This window comes from Gadus chalcogrammus, chromosome 21 (assembly GCF_026213295.1).
Source record: "Gadus chalcogrammus isolate NIFS_2021 chromosome 21, NIFS_Gcha_1.0, whole genome shotgun sequence".
NCBI classification, from domain to species: domain Eukaryota; kingdom Metazoa; phylum Chordata; class Actinopteri; order Gadiformes; family Gadidae; genus Gadus; species Gadus chalcogrammus.
The window spans coordinates 3,897,200-3,915,347 of NC_079432.1; the positions used below are offsets into that span (position 1 = coordinate 3,897,200).

The following is an 18,148-nucleotide window of genomic DNA, read 5'->3' on the forward strand; positions in this document are numbered from 1 at the left end:
CCTGTGTGTGTCTCCCTGGATCTCGTCGCCCCCTGTCTTGACACTACCATTATGCACTGCCAACATAATTTCCCCACTTAAACCCTCATTGACCCTGCACGCCTCCCTCCCCTATGTTCCTGGGGCCCTTGTTGTCATGGATACAGTGGATCTGAGGGTGTGCACCTGGGCCGTGCACCTGGTGGGGTTAAGGTACGTGACGAGGCCAGGGAGGGGGCGGGAGGGGGGCAGGGCCCACGACCATGACCTGCGTCACGCGATTGAAGCCCTCCAACAGGGTCTTATTTATAGAACACAGTTGTTGATGTCTTTATCATGTTTGTCCTACTGAGCTCTGATTGGTTGAGATATGAATGGAAACCAACCGTTCAACTTTAATATGTTGTTTGGACCTGGAGGGTATCAGATATCAGTTACTAGATGCTTCTTGTCTTCAGCACCAGTTCTCCTGGGCATTAGACTTCAAAGAACATGACATTTCGTGTTCCTAAAAAGGTTTCAAAAGTATGTTTTTGGTTCATATTTTATGTAACAATGAATACACATATTCAATATGTATTTAAACCATACACCACTTCGCTAACAAAAGATTTCCCATACCTACAATTTTTACACTTTCTTCTCGGTAAAAGAAACACACTGAGCCTAATGTTCCATTCAGAGACGGTCCAACTGTCACTTGCTTGTTGCTCTGAGAGAGACAGCAAGAGTTGAGGCTTGGTTGCCTTATGTGGACAGGCTCAGACACACTGAGGGGACCAGCACTACTACGACTGAGCCACCCTGGAGCTGGTCCAGTAGAAGCCCAAACATCCCCACACAGGCAGGTTTAGGACAGACAGGGGACGACTCATACGCCGTAATAACCCGTGCCCTTTTCAGAAAGCCACAAGGAGAATGAGACGAGGGGAATGATGCAGACATTTTCCAAAGACAAAGACGTCTGCTTATGCCAATTTTAGATGAAGCCTGGCAGGGCTGAGAGAGAGAGAGAGAGAGAGAGAGAGAGAGAGAGAGAGAGAGAGAGAGAGAGAGAGAGAGAGAGGGAGAGAGAAAGGGGGGAGTGACAGAGATTGTTTAAATAAACTTGTGCCTTTTACTGCTGCCATTATTATTATTATTGAACACAGCTGCTTTTGTTTCAAACCTTTCCATTCTCCATTTGTTCAAATTTTATTATTTTGCATGTGAAACAATTTAGCAAAACTAAATAGTTTATGGTTTAAAATCCAATTAACTTCCACTTATATTGCAATAAAGTATCCTTGCTACTTTGCCAATTCTCGAGGGCCTCTTAAAGGAATGGTTAACCATAAATAAACAGTCACAGTATTGTCAACAGGTGACCTCATGGTAGATCCAGCTCCAGCCTGTGTATCGCCTTTGCAAAGACCCTCTCGATGCGAGCAACAGGATCACGCAACCATTCTACTGCAATGTAGACGCAGTATATCTACATAACAGATTGGCTTGTTGGCTAGCTAGCTAACCAACAGTGTGTTGTGTAGGGGGCAAACCTTGTCGGGGAGTCTGTGGCGGAGCAGAAAGTCAGGCGTGTGCGTCGTAGTAGCGTAGCTGTAGATGTGTGTGGAGAGAGAAGTTAGTTTAGGAGAGCTACGTACATTCTATAGGTCATTAAGAGTTCCGACTATAAATTAAAATCTTTTGAGACACACAGATGGACCAAAAGCCCTGCGTCAGCCCCTTTGGTTTCATATCCTGCTGCTCAGGGAACTTAAAATGTTTAAATTATCCTGCCACTGTAATACAACACATAATTCTATCGTTATCTACCAGTTACGTTTATTAAATGATATATAAATATATAAATCATCTGCGTACAATGTTAAGCCGATTATGAAAAATGTCTGCCAAGAGATTATGTAATATAAAAAATACATTTTGTGGCTTAGCTGTGTCTGCAAGTAATGAAGTAAGCAAGCGACTTTTACAAGCTAATTATTTTTACAAGGTTCCTGAGGTCACCCTTCAGAGTTGTTAGAAATAGAGAGACTGGGAGTAGAGCCGACAGTTGCTTGATTTTTATGACTTCAGGACACAGCATGGCATCTATAAATAAACAAGAGTCTGCTTACAGAGTCTGTCCAATTAACACACGACCACTGGCATTTGTGCATGCACATCCGCGTCCCTTTGGTGCAGCGCTGAAGGATAGCTTTCAGCGTACGGTACGAGACTGAACGGGTCGTTTTGCAGTTCAGCTGTGAAAGGGATCTGACTCGGTGACTTCAGTCAGGAGGACTGAGGAGAAAAAAAAACCATAAAAATTGAGCTAAACTGCCAAACGTATTCTCTGGTTATGTGGCTGAGGTCAGTCTTTGTGTCTGAGTACTGTTCCAGATGTCGGCTACCACTAATGAGGACGGATGGTGGATGGACGAGCAGCGACAGGAAACCGTTGGAGTGCATTCGCTTTTTTGACTGTTATGACAAGATGGCTGCTGACTAAAAAAAACACGTTTACGTCCAGTGCACAGAATTTCAACAAAGGCCTCTCCGCCTCCAAAAAAATTGGATTATGCCAATTTCTCCACAATTGAATCCGATTCCGTGTCCAAGAATCCCTTCTGATCCGATGCACATTTAGAAGGATTATAGAAATGTTGGACTGGAGCCATCCAAGATAGCACTGTCATCAAGGACTAGAATAGATGAGCCAAAGTGAAATTTCCTGCTTCCCTCTCTCGTTTGTGGAAATTGCTTCTCAGAGAAAGAGAAACTGTTATCATTTGCAAGATAAAGGTCCCCGGTTCAAACGGGCCAACGCCAACCCATTCATCTGTTCATTATTGTTTGATTGGTCAGTTCCACCTGCTATTGAGGGAGCCATTGTGTTTTTGTTCAATGCCTTTGTTTGAACTTTGAATAAGGGAGCCTCTACGTTTTGAATGGGTCTGCTATTGTTTGTTATGTGTGGTAACCAGGTAACAAGTACCTGCAGTAACAAGTTAACAAGTACCTGTAGTAAAAAGGTACAAGTACCTGTAATAACAAGGTAACAAGTACCTGTTGTACAAGGCAACAAATACCTGTAGTACCATGGTAACAAGTACCTGCAGTAACAAGGTAACAAGTACCTGTAGTAACCCGGTAACAAGTACCTGTAGTAACAAGGCAACAAGTACCATTAGTGACAAGGTAACAACTACCTGTAGTAACAAGTACTCTAAGTAACACAATTACAGGTACCTGTAGTGACAACTAGCCGTGGTATCAATCTCGAGTGTGTGCTGATTTAACCTGTGCACACTGATTACTCAATGTGCAACAGGTGTGCAGCCTCCGCCAGCCCCATAGCCTAATCAGAATCGGCCAGGTGAGGCTGCTTCAACCAGCCATCACGCACCCATATATGGCTCGTCAATGTTTCAAAAATAGTGACGCTTTGTGCATTCAAACACATGTTTTCCATTGAAATGTTTTGTGTTGATTTGTGTTTGCTGAATAACCTCACTGGGAGCATAAGCAGGGTTAAAGCCTTTTTCTGTCCACTGTTTCCCACCGGCCATGGCCATCTTGAATTAACATTTCTCTATAAAGGGGGAGTCGGCCAGCAGTCTTGCTCATCCACTGCACGTATGTTCATGTATTACTGAAGAATTTGCATATGAAATGGTCCGCAAAAGGTATTGATCGTTAAGTGGTACCCCCAAAGTCAAAGGTCGGAGACCACTGCAGCAGGGGGCATGTACTTCAAGTGAGTGTGCGACTGAAAAACGCTTACTTGAGGGTTACCCGATGGTTTTATGTTAAGCTTGCTGGTAGTTCTACCATGAGGACTCAAATCACGCGCGGCTGGCCGCCAATCACCAGCTACCAATCACCTGCCTACACCTGCTCTATAAAGAGTAGTCTAACATATGTCTTGCTGCTCAGGTCTTCGTTCAACGCATGAGCTGCTTACTGTGCTTTCGATTTCGCTTCGCTAAATCTCGTCGCCTAGTACCATGTCGTTTAATACATACCCAGAGGCCGTAATGTCGGATTTCGATGAGGACGCTTTTCCTCCATCTCCTGCCGTATCACGTAGGAGTTCGCGAATCCAATTAAAATCGGCTTCTTGGGCGTCTTGGCCAACCAAAAAACTGCTGGAACTCCTGACCCAAGAAGGCGTCCCAGTGGAAGTCGGCTTGTCGCGGGCGGATGCCCTGCAGCTTGCCGACACAGCGCTGGGGGAACATCTCCACGCTCCACTCTCCCCAACGTTCACTCCGGATGCCGCCGCCGCTGGCTCCGCTGCTGCGACGACTACAAAACCCGGCAAAAAGCGCGCTGGTCGGCTTACTACTTCCGGCCCGGCCAAGCGAGCGCGGAAAGCCGGTAATTTCGTTCCACGGGATCCTCATCACCACCCCCAACAAATCCCCGACGCGGACCTTCGCCAGGTTCTACACACCCTCGCCGAGTCGGTCCAAAGCCTCGGCGCCAGGATGGATGCTGTCGAAACACCAGGCCGCATTCCCGGACGGGTCCAGGCCCTCAACCCGCCGTCGTTCATCGCCACGGCGCCTTTTTCCTTCCAGCTACCATCCGGCTCGGCTCCTTCCGCCTCCATAGGCTATGCTCCCGGCACGTGCTCGGGTACCACGGCTACTGCAGCCCCCGCGGTAGCCCCTTTCGCGTATTCGCTCGCTACTGCTCTACCAGTCCAGCTCCAGGGTAGGAGCTTTATTACGCCCGCCGCGGCTACGGTTTCTCAGACCACAAAAAATAATATAATCCAGGGCAGAGACGTTAATCTCGCGGCGTTACTGTTGCCCTCCCCCGCCATAGAGCGTCAATGGGTTGATTGCGGTGACGTGTCCGTTCTTCTGAAAACGTCAGACCCTAGACTTACGCGCAATCTCTCTTTTGGCGAGTTCGTCATTACATTCGGGATTTACAGAGACATTATGTGCCAAGTTTATCCGGATAGGAGGGCAGAACTTGACGCTTACCTCGCTATTATCGCCGACCTCAACCAGCGCTACGCCGGAACGTTATTTTATGAGTATCATAAAGCATTTTCTGCCAAGTCGGCCCAATGGATCTCCATGCTTAATGTGAGGATTGATTGGTCCACTACGGACACCGAGCTTCTGCTCCACCACTTCGGTGGCCATCAGTCAATTTCTTGCGCTATCTGCAGTTCCCACGGGCACACAACGGTGCTATGCCCCAAGACCGCTACTACCGCCCCCGTCTATGCCCCTAAAACGCCACTCGTCCATAGTGACGTTAACCTTTTGCAGGGACCCGCACCCGAAAACTACCTGCCCCCGCCGCCAAAGGCCGGCAATTCAAGGGAGGGGCCATCCCTCCAAGAGATTTTAAAATCTCACCCATCTACCCCAATTAACATTGCTTCTCTTGCATCATTCCTCTCATCGCACCCCGACTCCGGTTTTGTAGACCATCTCATCACGGGCCTTTCACAGGGGTTCCGGGTGGGAGTCCTTTCTCCATTGTCCACTAAATATGTGGCAAAAAATCTCCAGTCAGCTCTGGCAGAACCAGAAATAGTGTCTGCTCTTCTGGCTAAAGAGCTTCTCAAAAATTATGTTATCGGCCCATTTAGTTCTCCCCCCTTTTCTTTCTTTAGAATAAATTCTCTCGGCGTTGCTACCCGGAGATATTCAGGGAAAAAACGTCTTATTTTTGATATGTCTTCTCCTCACTCTGACTCTTTCGCTAGCGTTAACGAATGTATCCCACCAGAACCATTCTCGTTGTACTATGCCACTATCGACCACGCCATCGCGTTGATAAAAATCGCAGGCCAGGGAGCTTGGCTCGCTAAAGCCGACATTACAGATGCTTTTAAAATAATGCCCATTCATCGGTCCGATTGGCCGTTGTTCGGTGTGAAATGGCAGTCTAAATTCTATTTCGCAGTTAGACTAACATTCGGGTGTAGGAGCAGCCCCCACCTCTTCAATTTGCTATCTGAGGCCCTATGCTGGATTATGCTAAACATATGTAGGTTGCCATTCGTTCTACATCTGCTGGACGATTTTTTGCTTATTGACTTTCCATCCAACCAAACCAGCGTCCTGGATACTCTTAAGAGAGTGTTCAGCGAGATCGGAGTTCCCTTATCTGAAGAGAAAACAGAGGGGCCAGTTACCGCAATCGAATTTCTAGGGATTCGCTTAGACTCGGATAGGATGCAAGCATCCCTCCCGGACGAGAAACTACAGAGGATCAGATCGTTTCTCAATGCGTTTATAACGTCTGCTGGAGTTACTAAACGTGAAATGCTCTCACTCCTAGGCCACCTCAATTTCGCTATGCGTATTATACCACAAGGGCGCTCGTTCATCTCTCGCCTCCTAGATCTGGCACATTCGGTCCCAAAACTAAACGACGTGATACACCTCAACGAAGGCTGCAGGTCCGATCTCAAATTCTGGTCGTTCCTCATCGCTAACTGGAACGGAATTTCCTTCTTCTATAACGACACGCCTGAATCATCTGATTCTCTCGAACTATTCACTGATGCGGCCCCCTCGGTCGGGTTTGGGGGTTTCTTCCAAGGCCAAATGGTTCGCTGGGAGATGGCCGGTCGAATTCCGCACATTCGCCTTCGGGTCAGAGTCGTCTGCGTTGTTCGAGCTCTACCCTATTGTGGCAGCTAGCGTTCTGTGGGGCCAAGCATGGCGGCGTAAACGTATCACCATGTTTTGCGATAACGAAGCAGTGGTGGCTATCATTAATAAAAAGCGATCTGCATGCCCCACTATCATGTCCATGCTCAGACGTCTCACATGGCAGTCCGTCACTCTCAATTTCATCATTAATGCTGAGCATATACCTGGTCACCATAATAGTCTTGCTGATTCTCTCTCTCGTTTCCGTTTCCAGGAATTCAGACGTCTATGCCCCGCAGCGAATACGGACCCAATAATCAGCCCACCCTTCCACGAACTCCGGCTGGATTAGGCAATAGGCTAAATTCGTTGCTAGACTCCGCGAGTGTTTTTATGGCAAAAGCTTTAGCGCCATCTACCCTCAAAGCTTATAGCTACGCGTGGTCCCTGTTTAATTTATTTTGCATTTCCATGCACGTTTCAGTTCTTCCAGTGTCGGTATCTATTGTCTGCGCTTTTATCGTCCACTGCTTCGAATCTCATAGACATAAATTGTCTACGATTCGGGGGAATATAGCTGGTATTCAATTTTATGCTAGATGCCAAGATCCTGGCTCTCCTAGTCTATTTTCGGCTCCCGCAATCCGTCTTTTATTGAAGGGCATGTATAAATCGGTGCCAAAAGTACCAGACAAACGCTCTCCTATCACACTCGATATATTGAACAGATTAGTGTGCGCTCTTAGAGCTGGGAAATTCCATCCTTATTTTAACACATTACTTGAGACAGTGTTTCTCACAGCATTCTACGGGTTCATGCGTCCAGGGGAATATACGTCTCCTACTCAGACTTTTTCCCCTACACGGGGCCTGGCTTTTGCTGATGTCACCTTCTCTGCAAGGCATTTTTCCATCTTCTTAAAACGGTCCAAAAGCGATAGCCTAGGGGCAGGTGTTACTATTATCATCTCAAGAATCAACAACTCTCTCTGCCCTTACGCTTCCATGCTCCTTTACCTCAAGCTCCGGCAATGCACGCCTCCCGAATCACCTCTGTTTATTTTGCCTAACGGCCGGCCAATGACTAAAGAGTGGTTTAGAGTCCATCTCGCGAAGGTGGTAGAAGGGTGTGGCCTACCTTCTCCCCTCTACACTGGCCACTCCTTCCGGATTGGAGCGGCAACTACAGCCGCTGAACAAGGGTTGCCGGACGCGTCTATCAAACGGCTGGGAAGGTGGTCTTCCACAGCCTACGAATCCTACATCCGGTCGAATTCAAGGTTCTTCCATCAAGCGCACACGATGCTCTCTAACGTCGGTCAAGGCAGGTTTAACACGTTTTCAACTATAGCTGTTTCTGGCGGCTGTTTCCATTCCAGGGTTATTCTAGTCTTAGTGTCAAGCTGTTATTCTAGTCTATTCGTTTTAGTTACGCCTATATTCTTTCTAGTGTTATCGAAATGTATTGTACTATGTATTTAACTATAGTTATTGTCATACGCCCAGCATGCCTGTTGCGTCCCGTTTTTTTTCACGCGATAAAGGTTCGTGATGATGATATTTTGTCATTATTTTCGTTGCTAAAAGCAACATTATTGCAACTACTGGTGGTGGTGGTTATCGGGTACTAAATTCATAAAGCAAAATTCGGTGTCATAACTCAGGTTAACCTGCAGCAACCCCGGCGAGTGTGACCACGTCGGTGGATCATCTAGAAAACACTCTTGAGTTCGCTGTCACGTCAGTGGCGTTCATAGGAAAATAAAACTCAAGGTTGCAGCGGCAACCCCGGTGAGTGCGTTGCTCACGTCGGTGGGAACAACTCGGGCACTCGTGAGTATGACCACGTCGGTGGCACGTTATCTAATACTCATGGTTTGACTGCAGTAACCCCGGTGAGTGCGTTGCTCACGTCGGTGGGAACAACTAAAAGCACTCGTGAGTTCGTTGCGCACGTCGGTGCGGTACAACTCAGAACTCTAGTTCGTTGCAGCAACCCCGGTGAGTGCGTTGCCCACGTCGGTGGGAACAACCCAAGCACTCGTGAGTTCGTTGCGCACGTCGGTGCGGTACAACTCAGAACTTCACGTTCGCTGCAGCAACCCTGGTAGTGCGTTGACCACGTCGGTGGGCACAACTCGGGCACATGCAAATTTAATTACCACGTCGGTGGCATAATATCAAACACTCAAGTGCAGGGCACTCGGAGTTCATTGAACACGTCGGTGTTTAACACGGAAGTACACAATATTTGCTGCAGCAACACCGGTGAGTGCGTGACCACGTCGGTGGCACATCAAGGGCACTCGTGATTTCGTTGACCACGTCGGTGTTCAACATGAAAGTTCACAATACTTGCTGCAACAACACCGGTGAGTGCGTGACCACGTCGGTGGCACATCAAGGGCACTCGTGAGTTCGTTGACCACGTCGGTGGTTCAACGCGAAAGCACTCAGGTCACGCAGCGACCCCGGAGAGTGAATCGACCACGGCAGTTGGTACAGCACGAAAGCACTCGTGGCTCGCTGCGTAACAGCTGCAGAGTGCTCTAAATTTTAATTGATCTCGCTGAGGTATTTTAAGTCAACTGCTTTTACGTGATTCATCGATCTCGCTGACGGTTTTTAAGCTTATCGTTTTACGGTACGTATGATTGACTCTTAATATGTCGTATATTGGGTATGCCTTTTATCTTCCAGAAGCAGTATAGATCCTTGTCCACTTCTTCTACGCGGGTATGTATGGTCTCATTACCCCCTTTCGATATTCTATTTTTGGGGTCGGCTCCGCCCCTGCCAGTCCCGGCAGGACATGCCGAGGTATCTTAGCTACTTCCGGCGTAGGCCTACGTCCTCTCTTTTGGGGAAGGCTCCGCCCCTGCTAGTCCTGGCAGGATACGCCGAGTCCGCACGTTATCCTGGATCAGTGACGGGGCTCATGCCAAAGATTCACCATGCAAAATATTCCCATGTCGTTATTTAAATAAATCCTGTTCATACTTATCGGTGATCAAGTCTTTATGGGAGAAATGTTAAGCTTGCTGGTAGTTCTACCATGAGGACTCAAATCACGCGCGGCTGGCCGCCAATCACCAGCTACCAATCACCTGCCTACACCTGCTCTATAAAGAGTAGTCTAACATATGTCTTGCTGCTCAGGTCTTCGTTCAACGCACCTCCATCCACCCCACCACCACCAGGTCGGCCCAGTCTACTTGTCCAGGGGAAGGCTCCGCCCCTGCTAGTCCTGGCAGGATACGCCGAGTCCGCACGTTATCCTGGATCAGTGACGGGGCTCATGCCAAAGATTCACCATGCAAAATATTCCCATGTCGTTATTTAAATAAATCCTGTTCATACTTATCGGTGATCAAGTCTTTATGGGAGAATTATCACATTAATTCCAGCTTATTACAGATGATTTGGCTTTACGACTGAAGGTTAAGCACAAAAAAAATCACATGAAAGGAATTACAATGAATCCACTTAAAAGGGATTACAAAAGGGAATATTAACTGGGCAAAAAATTGTTCAATGTTCAATGTTCATGAAATAAACATGAATACTTGAATGAAAACATACTTGAATAACTAATAAGGAATCGGACCAGCCTGAAGGACATGTAGTGGAAGTCCTCTCACATATTAGGATAATAAACTTAAACTTTCTAAGAATTCACCAGTTTCAATCATACATTACTCCATAGTGTAACTCTAGTTTGCTGGGTGGCAATGCTGCAAAAAATGTAAAACTGTGCTACTGGACTAATAAACTCTCTTACACTCTCATTACTGTGCCAGGTCGTTGGTGACAGAGAGTTGAATCATCTTTTTAATGAGGCCTGCAGGGTTGCACAACACATCCTTGCCTTTCGCTCTGATCTCTACTTTCTCGATTTCAATGCGAATCCTAACTGTACCTATTTCTCTCAGCACCATTTGAGCTCGCTATCCTCTGGTCCTCTCCAGGTCACCATGTGGTGTCGGGTGCTCTGCATCTTCCTGGGGCTGTCCACGGTGAGGCTGACCCTGGGCCAGAGCGGTGATGATGAGGAAACGGGCTCAGGGCTTGAACTTTCTGCGCCCTGGCTCGGCGTGGCTGATAACAACTCGATGAAAGCTGGGACGGGACTATGGGGGAGGACGGAGAGTCATGCCTTGTTTACACCGGCAACCATCAGTCCACTGCCGCCACCGTCGCAGGCATCACCATCCTCATTACCACCGTCATCTCCGTCACCAGCTCCAGCGTCTGAGGTCCGATCACTATCCCCACCCGAATCGCCCTCACAATCGCCATCATCAGGACCATCCTCATCATCATCATCATCATCGTCATCATTATCGTCACCACTATCGTCATCATCGCAACCCTCATCTTCATCCCAAGGGCCACCTTCATCACCTCCGGCAACATCATCTCAACCACTGCCGTGGTCGCCCTCAAATTCATCATCACCACCACCATCCCCAGCATCATCATCATCATCAACATCTTCATCATCTTCATTATCACCTTCACTACCACCCCCATCATCAGTACCACCACTACCACCGTCCCAATCCTCGTTACCATCACTACCACCCCTATCATCAGGTCCACCAGCATCATCATCCTCATCATCATCATCATCATCATCATCATCATCATCATCATCATCACTGCCACCATCACTATCGCAGTCCCAATCATTACCACCTCCATCAGTACCACCACCAGCATCATCACCATCACAACCAACAACAGCCTCACCACAATCCTCCCCACCGTCACCAGTACAGCAAACAACACCATCACCACTACCATCACCATCACTACAAACAAAAACACCACCACCAGAATCCTCACCTTCATCACCACCACGACAAACAACACCATCACCAGTACAAGAAACAACACCATCACCAGTACAAGAAACAACACCATCACCAGTACAACAAACAACACCATCACCAGTACAAGAAACAACACCATCACCAGTACAACAAACAACACCATCATCATCACTATCAGCGTCGTTACCACAACCGTCACAACCAACAACATCACCTGCACCATCAGCAGCACCACAGGCACCATCACCATCATCACGACCGACAACACCATCACCCGCACCATCCTCACATCCAACAACACCATCACCATCAAGTGCACCATCATCGCATCCCTCAACACCATCACTATCATCCCCATCCCCACCTGCACCATCACAAACAACTCCACCACCATCAACGCAACCCTCAACACCATCACTATCATCACCATCCCCACCACCACCATCCACGCAACCAACAACCCCATCAGCTGCACCATCACCATCAACATCATCACAACCAACCACACCATCACAACCAACAACCCCATCACCATCACAACCAACCACATCATCACCTGCACCATCTTCATCAACACCATCACAACCGACAACATCATCACAACCAACAACACCATCACCATCACAACCAACAACACCATCACCATCACAACCAACAACACCATCACCATCACAACCAACAACACCATCACCATCACAACCGACAACACCATCACCATCACAACCAACAACACCATCACCATCACAACCAACAACACCATCACCATCACAACCGACAACACCATCACCATCACAACCAACAACACCATCACCATCACAACCAACAACACCATCAACATCACAACCAACAACACCATCACCATCACAACCAACAACACCATCACCATCACAACCAACAACACCATCACCATCACAACCAACAACACCATCACAACCAACAACACCATCACCATCACAACCAACAACATCATCACAACAAACAACACCTTCACCATCACAACCGACAACACCATCACCATCACAACCAACAACACCATCACCATCACAACCAACAACACCATCACAACCAACAACACCATCACCATCACAACCGACAACACCATCACCATCACAACCAACAACACCATCACAACCAACAACACCATCACCATCACAACCGACAACACCATCACCATCACAACCAACAACACCATCACCATCACAACCGACAACACCATCACCATCACAACCAACAACACCATCACCATCACAACCGACAACACCATCACCATCACAACCAACAACACCATCACCATCCCAACCAACAACACCATCACAACCAACAACACCATCACCATCACAACCAGAACCAAGAACAGCATCACCATCAAAACCAACAACACCATCACAACCAACAACACCATCACCATCACAACCAACAACACCATCACTATCACAACCAACAACACCATCACTATCACAACCAACAACACCATCACAACCAACAACACCATCACAACCAACAACACCTACCCCATCAAAACCAAAATCACTACCACCATCACAACCAGAACCAACAAAACCATCACAACCAACAACACCATCACTATCACAACCAACAACACTACCACCATCACAACCAACAGCATCACCACCACCACCACAATCATCATTACCACCACCATCCTCACCACCACCACCACAACTAACAACCCTATCACCAGCACCCACAACACCACCACCCCCACCAACAACGACACCAACGCAACCAACAACGCCAACACCCCCACCACCATCATCATCCGCGTCCCCGTCCCCATCTCCATCAGTGCTCCACGTCGACCAATGGGACGTGTGCTCCACCCACTTCTCCACAAAGCCCCGGGTGTCGGCCCGCTGGCTCAAGGCCCAGAAGGAGGAGCTGACCCACATGAGGGCCGTCCAACACGGCAACCAGGCCGTGGTGGAGAACCTGGTGCAGTACTTGAGTGAGGAGGTGGGGGAGCAGAGGTATGAGGACATCATCCAGGAGAACATCGCCGGGATCAAAGAGGAGCACGCCAGCTGCCAAGAGGCCACTCAGAAGGCCCTCGAGGACCTGGAGAGGCAACTGGAGGGGGACGTCATGGAAACGCTCTCTGGGATGCAGAGGTATGAGGGAACGGCGGGGCACACGGTTTCATTTCCTGGAGCTTTTTATTTTCCTTTCTCTGGTTTTCTCTCCACCGGAGAAGGCACTCACCTCCAATCCACTCACCTGTGCCTTTTGTGTCCCCTTTCAACAGGATTGTCTCTCACTGACACTCATTCCATGCCATCTGCCCTGACAACCCTCTGACACACATACCGAACATGTTGTGTGCCCTAGTGTCATTTTCCAGTCTACTCAGTAACCTCCCTCTTTCTCCCAGCCTGAAAGCCAACCTTGCTTTTCATGTTCCACTGCAAGGATTTCCTTATTCAGTGAACCCTAAACCCAAACATTCAATACAAACATCTGGGGTTCTCTCTCTCTCTCTCTCTCTCCCTCTCTCTCTCTTTGGTCGCCACACTTCGATCCTCTCTCGTCCGCACCAGTGACTGCTAGTGTTTGTATTTCTCGTTGCACCGTAACGTATTCCAGTCAACTCCTCCTCCGCACATACAATGTTTACATCTGCCGCTGTTCCCTGTGTCAGTCTCTCCTCCTCTCTCTCTCTCCAGTCTCTCCCCCCCTCTCTCTCTCCAGTCGTTCCCCCCCTCTCTCTATCCCTTCTCTCTCTCTCTCTCTTCTCTCTCTCCAATCTCCCCCCTCCCCCCCTCTCTCTTCCCTCTCTCTCCAATCTCTCCACAACCTCTCTCCAGCCTCACTCTCTCCCTCCCCCTCCCCCTTACCTCCTCGGTGCCCTCTCTTCACCCAGCGGGGCTGATTGGCGTCTGTTCTTCCCGCCTCAGGATCCGAGAGGAGCTGGCGTCCTTTGAAGGTCTGCGCCGTGGCGTGGTCGACGCCGCCGGCCGCCTGGAGCTCGCCGTGCCCGCCCTGCAGGCGTCCTTCACCAGGAAGATCGGGAACGCCGCGCTCAGGAACACCGCGCTCCGGCGCCACCGCGGCTAAGGGAGCAGGGAGAGGAGTGAGAGGATGAGCGAGTGACTGAAGGAGTGAGAGGGTGAACGAGTGACTTAAGGAGTGAGAGGATGAGCGAGTGACCGAATGAGAGAGTGAATGAATGAATGTGTCAATTGGTGAGGGAACTAATGGGGAAGTGAGTGAGTGAATTTATGAGGGAGTGAGTGAGGGAATTAATGAGTGAATTGGTGAGTGAGTAAATGAGTAAGGGAGTGAATGAATGAATGTTGGAGATGTTACACAATGCTAGCAAGCTCTGCCGGGAGTGAGATTGTGTTGCACCTGATTCTGATCCATATTTTGAAGATGTCTGTAAAAATTAACTGTTTAATAAATCAAAGAAACGGTTTTAACTGTTTTACCCATTGTCCCAATAGTGAGATTATTTTACAACAGTTTTTGCATTTGCCTTGCGTCCTGCATAATGCAGTGTTTTGGTTTGGTCCAATGTGTTTCGCAACATAAAAAGTGTATAACTCCGGACAGGGAGGTCGACGTTAACCTCTTCAATCACCTTGGCAGTGAGAGTACGCAACATAAAACAAAGAAAGTAAACTTTTATCCTCCATATCGCAGTTGGAAGACAAACTACCCAAGAGCACCCCAAAGCCATCACAGTAGAATTTGCCAAATGTACATAAAATACAAACGCAATAAAATAACACTCTCCCTCAAGGCAGACTAACTGACTTTGAGGGAGCCAGTAACTGACGCTAACTGATTTCAGTCACGCCAGGACAGGCTAGGATCACCGGCTTTCTGCTTACGACTCCTGCCCTGTCGTTCGCCAGTGAGTCCAAGCAGAAACACTGGTCCTTTGGTTCATCGGCCGCAGCGTATGAACGGCCATCTGGCATCAGGGGGCAGACCGGCCAGCCGGATGAGCTCATGACTCAAGATGTTGAAGAAGGAGCCGGAGAGTTTAGTGGTCTCCCGGGAGCGATAAGACTTTGTTTTGGCTACATGATCAGTGGTTAGGAAACAAACGAGGGGAGATTGGCTGCCTGTTGTTGGTCAGCGAGCCACATGGCTCTGTGTACTCTCCCTGGAAGGTCCAGTGAGAACCCATTTTTACTGTTTTAATACAGAATGTGAGTTACATGTAAGGTGACGTTCAAGGTAAATGTCATCGTCACAAAGAAAAAATAATATATCATTTTTTTAAGAATCAACCAACCGTGTTTTTACGATTAAATATAGGTGGTCAAAATCCATATACGTTTTACCAAAGGTTGCATCAATTTCCATTTTCATTGCTTTGAACGTCAAGGGATTCCAAACTTCCTGATTGCCTTAACCGAGACCAAGAGTTTGCCGTCAGTATACAATTTTTCCAAGATGTGTGTTGATATCTCGGGACACATCGAGTATTGTTCTGTGTTGAGCGTTGAGTCAAGTGGACAGCAGTTTGGTTAAATGCTCCCCTTTTCGGGGCGCATACCAAATCATACCAATTCACAGAGAAAATCTTGTGTTACATTAAGTGTGAATTCTGTCTTTTATCTTGAACATGTGTTATGTATTTGTTATTCAAGCAAATGTTATATGCTTTACTTTTCATTATTGAGTTATCGATTAGAATTCCAATGGGTTTAATATGTATAACGTGACTATACGCGCAGATGAACTACTCCTTTATTACATCTGCAATCACAGTAACATATCCTGCTACTACTACATCTCATAATAAACACAGAGTCCCCAGTTTCCTTTTTCCTCTACAGAATTGTCCGTTATCCTGAGGCGCGATCACGCGTAAATACGCGCAGCGTCACCATTACGCGGAGACGGTACCCATGCTGCCCTCCAAACGCATTCCTCTCCTACAGTGTTGACAGATAGTTAACACCTCGCTGCGTGACTAAACCCCTGCCAACTAAACCGGACTAAAAATAAATAATCGGATGGTTAAAGCGAGAAGGAAGGGGTGTGTGTGTTTGTGTTCGTGTAGAGTCCTACAGAACACACGCACCAGAGAGCTCACCCCTAAATGACGCGTCACTCCATCCACGCCCACCGAATAAGAGGCGAGATTCGTCCACTCTGCCCCCGCTTGTCCCGACGTGCCTCCCAGCAACGAAGATGACACGCTTCCATCACGTCTCTCTCTCCCTCCACGATAAGGTGTTCACGGTGACGCCACCGATCTCCGGGCATCTCCCCGCACCACCGACGCCGAGGCGGACACCATGGGACACGCAGCAGCGGGCGACCACCTGTTCTCGGTGAGGACCACCGTGGTGTGGTGCCTGCTCTTCTGCGACTCCAGTAAGTTCTTGAATTCTTTTTTTTCGTTTTTTTGCTTTTCTTTTTGGCAAAATGTTAACTCTGAAGGAATGCGAACTGTTGCCATCACGTTGAAGAATATACACGGGAAATAAGTGTCCTTAATGAGATATATTTAAGCCGAACAACTAACCTATGGACTCACCGCAGCACCAACATGGAGGGTTTTCCATGGCGGTGAGCAGGTACCCACGTGGGGTCACCCCACCTCGCGCGTTGACCCCACGGTCGAACAGGTCCACGCGTGCCCCGTGGAGCGAAATAATTTGTTTAGGACAAGTTTAGCACTTTTCTTCACGCCCTTTACCGTCTTTTCTGTGTTTGCCGTATTAATTGCGCGTCGTTGTCAACCACAGACGACACCGTTACCTCGCCTGACTTGTTTGGCTAGCTCTGGACTTCCGGAAGTCTTTACGCGGGCGGAAGGCTTCATGTGTGCGGCGTCTCGGATCCTTTTTGAGTGATGCTCATCAGCTGTCAGTCACAGAGTCGCGCGGACAGACGAGCACGCCGTCCCCTCGCGCCCAAAATTAGGAGCGCGTGCATATCAGACAATAGTCGGTGTTTATTGGCTGAGGTGTGTTGAGGTCCGCTTGCATGAGTATGGAAGTCATTGGTTGATTAAGGACAAACCAATATCAATAATATTGCAAATAACACCCTCGCAATCATCTTTAAACTGCTTTAAGATAACACAGGCAATTTGGATAGTGGGCATGGCTCATTATAAATAAGATAAATACAGGTAGGCTATGTCAAAAAAAATCCACTGATTGACATTTTTGAAGGGTGCGATAAATCACTGGAATGATTTGTATGCGTAAATGAAGGCCTGGGGTTGACCCTTTTTAGCATCGCACACTCCGCCGGGTTGTCTCATTTATAACGGCCTAATGACGTGTCGCCGCTGTCCTCTCAGAGGGGCCTGAGCGGGCGGGTACAGACCGAGCAGGCACGTCGTTTCACGGCCACATAGAGAGAGAGAGAGAGTGGCGCTCTTCAGGCGACTGTCGACATGCTTTCATAGTATCAGTATGGTAATGGTAAGGTTGGAGGTGGAGGTGTTGCTCCCGTTTCTTTCTTTCATGTTGTCATGTAGAGGATCAGACATTATGGTAGTGGTGATATTCCCATTCAAACACAATCACACGTAGGAACACGCGCACACGCACGCACACAGATGCAAACCGCACACACAGTGTCGTTGTTATTCTGCCTATTCTCCAGGTGAAAAGGGAGACTAATGTGTGACAGAATGATTCGTGACAGATAGCGACTGGCCGACTGACAGATGTGTGGCATGTGATAGACAGATTTGTGACAAACAGGCAGATGTGTGACGTATGATAGACA

At 48.1% G+C, this 18,148-nt stretch overlaps 4 protein-coding genes across 4 annotated transcripts in view; 3 read left to right on the forward strand and 1 right to left on the reverse strand.

Moving 5' to 3' along the window:
- The window catches only part of baalcb (BAALC binder of MAP3K1 and KLF4 b), a 72,850-nt gene extending 55,557 nt beyond the window's left edge, over window positions 1-17,293 (reverse strand). The window contains exons 1-3 of the mRNA XM_056581046.1: window positions 16,494-17,293; window positions 14,278-14,493; window positions 1,518-1,575 (exon numbers count right to left, since the gene is read on the reverse strand). The gene's annotated coding sequence lies outside the window, so the exon portion shown is untranslated. The remainder of the gene's footprint in view (window positions 1-1,517; window positions 1,576-14,277; window positions 14,494-16,493) is intronic.
- On the forward strand, window positions 4,452-10,549 carry LOC130374891 (integrase/recombinase xerD homolog). Its single transcript, XM_056581868.1, has 2 exons — window positions 4,452-4,680; window positions 6,865-10,549. The coding sequence occupies exons 1-2, from the start codon at window positions 4,452-4,454 to the stop codon at window positions 8,070-8,072; spliced, it is 1,437 nt and encodes a 478-aa protein (XP_056437843.1). The 3' UTR covers window positions 8,073-10,549.
- On the forward strand, window positions 13,120-14,819 carry si:ch211-142k18.1 (uncharacterized). Its single transcript, XM_056581053.1, has 2 exons — window positions 13,120-13,554; window positions 14,338-14,819. Exons 1-2 carry the CDS (start codon window positions 13,334-13,336, stop codon window positions 14,495-14,497), a joined length of 381 nt encoding a protein of 126 aa, XP_056437028.1. The 5' UTR covers window positions 13,120-13,333; the 3' UTR covers window positions 14,498-14,819.
- chrna2b (cholinergic receptor, nicotinic, alpha 2b (neuronal)) overlaps window positions 16,571-18,148 on the forward strand; it is a 10,522-nt gene continuing 8,944 nt past the window's right edge. Inside the window, exon 1 of the mRNA XM_056581017.1 lies at window positions 16,571-16,777. Within this exon, the coding sequence (XP_056436992.1) occupies window positions 16,699-16,777 (79 nt within the window). The 5' untranslated portion in view covers window positions 16,571-16,698. The remainder of the gene's footprint in view (window positions 16,778-18,148) is intronic.

Bases quoted from the DNA above. Each gene is read 5' to 3' on its own strand.
- si:ch211-142k18.1 (XM_056581053.1), top strand. From the start codon at position 13,334: ATGAGGGCCGTCCAACACGGCAACCAGGCCGTGGTGGAGAACCTGGTG. The intron at 13,555-14,337 runs GTATGAGGGAAC...TTCCCGCCTCAG, and splicing joins ACGCTCTCTGGGATGCAGAG to GATCCGAGAGGAGCTGGCGT.
- LOC130374891 (XM_056581868.1), top strand. From the start codon at position 4,452: ATGGATGCTGTCGAAACACCAGGCCGCATTCCCGGACGGGTCCAGGCC. The intron at 4,681-6,864 runs GTAGGAGCTTTA...TTCCGTTTCCAG, and splicing joins TCTACCAGTCCAGCTCCAGG to GAATTCAGACGTCTATGCCC.